The 2,671-nt window shown below is 44.8% G+C and overlaps 1 protein-coding gene across 1 annotated transcript; it reads left to right on the plus strand.

The window, feature by feature from the left end:
• The first annotated feature begins 1,313 nt into the window (after positions 1-1,313).
• Positions 1,314-2,167, plus strand: LOC127340413 (glutathione transferase GST 23-like). The gene is made up of 2 exons (XM_051366167.1): positions 1,314-1,683; positions 1,760-2,167. Exons 1-2 carry the CDS (start codon positions 1,336-1,338, stop codon positions 2,165-2,167), a joined length of 756 nt encoding a protein of 251 aa, XP_051222127.1. The 5' UTR covers positions 1,314-1,335.
• The last annotated feature ends 504 nt before the right edge of the window (positions 2,168-2,671 follow it).

Genomic DNA, 2,671 nt, shown 5'->3' on the forward strand with positions numbered 1-2,671 from the left:
GGAGGAGTGGAGAACCCGATCTATGCGTGGAGTTTTCAATAAAAGTATTGTTTTTATTAGATTATGTTAGGATTTTGGTAGCCGCCTTCTTGTTGGTTTCCCTTCAATGGAGATGGTATTGTCTGCAATAAGTGATATTTGGTCTTTCGTTCGGCGACGAGATGATCTTCCCGACGTCATTGGTGGTGTTGAACGATTACAATTTTCTAGGTATGGGTCTTCAGATCTTGCTTCGCAGATCGATTTTGGATCTTTTGTCGTTGTTGCCGCGAGGAGGATTATCCTCATAGTTTTGTCCCGGCTGCTACGTCCTCGATAATGGTGATTCGTACTCTCGGCTCTCCATCGACGACGACAAAGCTAGTCGGTTGTTATTCCCTGACATACTGGTGTTGGTACTCTTGCCAATGTTGAATGACTGCTTTAATGGTTGCGTGCGTGCACGCAGCCTTGGCATTGCGGCTCAAAAAATTATGGGAGAACTTTCGTTGGTATTTACAGGTTTATGGTTCGTTATCTATCTTTGGCTTTTTCAGAAGAGTACAATATTGTGTTTTGGAAGAAAAAAGAATTTGAAGACCTCGAAGATATGTTACTACCTTTTAGACTTTATTTTGTAGTCGTTAGAGTCAGTTCATGTATCTCTACCATGTACTATGTGTTACTATGAATATATATGGTATTGATTGTAAAAAAAAATACATTTATTGTTTGCAATTTGGTTTGTGATTACTCACAAATTTAAGCTTTTATGCTTATTTTCTCTTTTTTTTGTCGTTTGTCATTGCTGCATTGATTGTGAGCAATAACTTATATTTGATGTGGGTCCCAAATGGCGTGAAAGACTTTTTTTTGTTGTACATCTTGACACATACTACCTCCATCTCAAAATTTAAGGTTTATTTTTTAAAGGTCAAATTAAGTAAAGTTTGACCAAACTTTTAGAACAATCTATTAATAAATATAGTATTTTGTAGATACAATACGAAAAAGTATTTTATTATCTATTTAATGATACTAATTTTGTATTTTGCATGTTAGTGATTTTTGGTAAAAACTTAGTCAAACTTAACATAGTTTGACTTTCTAAAAATAATATAATCCTTAACTTTTGGGATAGAGGTAGTAATCACTAGCTAATCAGTTTGTTTAGAGCTGCGAAGCTTCCAGTGGCTTTCAGCCGTGGAAAACATGCCATAAGGTTTGACTAGAAGCTGCTCTGAATTTTCTTGCAGACGTGCGCACGACTGCACGAGGACGAAACACATATTCAGTTTAGTTTTTTCGCGTGGTGATCAAGGCAGCGCGCCGGAGAATTATTTCTCAGAGAAATTAATGAGACACCAAAGCAAGCAAGCACTGGTGATGATGTCCGAGCCGGTGAAGCTCATCGGCTGCTTCGGAAGCCCGGTGGTGCACCGCGCTGAGCTGGCGCTGCGGCTGAAGGGTGTTCCCTACGAGCTCATCACTGAAGACCTCAACAACAAGAGCGAGATGCTCCTGAAGCACAACCCCGTCCACCAGAAGGTGCCCGTGCTCCTCCACGGCGACCGGCCGGCCATCTGCGAGTCGCTCGTCATCGTCGAGTACGTTGACGAGGCTTTTGATGGGCCGCCGCTCATGCCGGCCGACCCTCTCGCTCGCGCCGCTGTTCGGTTCTGGGCCAGCTTCATGGACAAGGAGGTAGATGAAGTGACACATATAGTTCGATCAGTGACCAAATTTCAGATTTTCACTATGATTTGCTATGTATCCACAGTGTAGGGAGTCCATGTGGATGGCGCTGTGGACGGACGGCGAGGAGCAGGCCGGTGCCATCAGTGCGGCGAAGGCGAACCTGACGCTCATCGAGGGGCAGCTGCCGGAGGGGAAGAGGTTCTTCGGAGGCGACACCATCGGCTTCCTCGACATTGCTGTCAGCTGGATTGCGCACTGGATGGAGATCTTTGAAGAAATTGCTGGGGTTCGGCTGCTGACGGAGGAGGGGCACCCGACACTGTACCGGTGGGCGAGGGAGTACACGGCGAATCAGACCGTGAGGCTGTGCCTGCCGGACAGGGATCGCCTGCTTGCCGCCTTGGCGCCGAGCAGGGAGATCTTCGTGTCCATTGCCAAGACGATGTCTACACAGAAACAGTACTCCGTATGTTGGATCTGTAACATTTGATATGTAGTTGTACGTGATCATCTGTGCTTGGAATATAAAGCTGATATACTGCACTGTAATGAGGGCGTAGGCATGATCTCACTAATATATTGTCTAACAAAAAGCATGACTACTATATCTAAGGATGACTTAGAAATACTACGGGTCTGTTTGGATTGTGGCCAGCAGTTACTCTACCAAAATTCTGGTGTTCACCGGTACCATGGGTTGGCGTTTGGATTGGAGCCAAGTTACGCAAGCCAAACCAAAAAATTGGTCACCACTTTGGATTTTACGCCCACGCGCTGGCGAAATGAGGGCGAGCGAATCCCCAGCCAAAATATTGCCACGCCCTCGATTTGGCTTGGCCAGGTGTGGGCACAAACCAAACAGCCCCTACATCATTTCCAAAATATAAGCTTTTTAAAAGAAGGATATGTCTAGATCTCGGACAATTTAGACTTGACTAAATCTAAGTCACGTGATGTCATCTAAACCGTTTGAGTTACAACCTAGTTGCAACTC

The sequence above is a fragment of the Lolium perenne genome, chromosome 3 (assembly GCF_019359855.2).
Source record: "Lolium perenne isolate Kyuss_39 chromosome 3, Kyuss_2.0, whole genome shotgun sequence".
NCBI classification, from domain to species: Eukaryota; Viridiplantae; Streptophyta; class Magnoliopsida; order Poales; family Poaceae; genus Lolium; species Lolium perenne.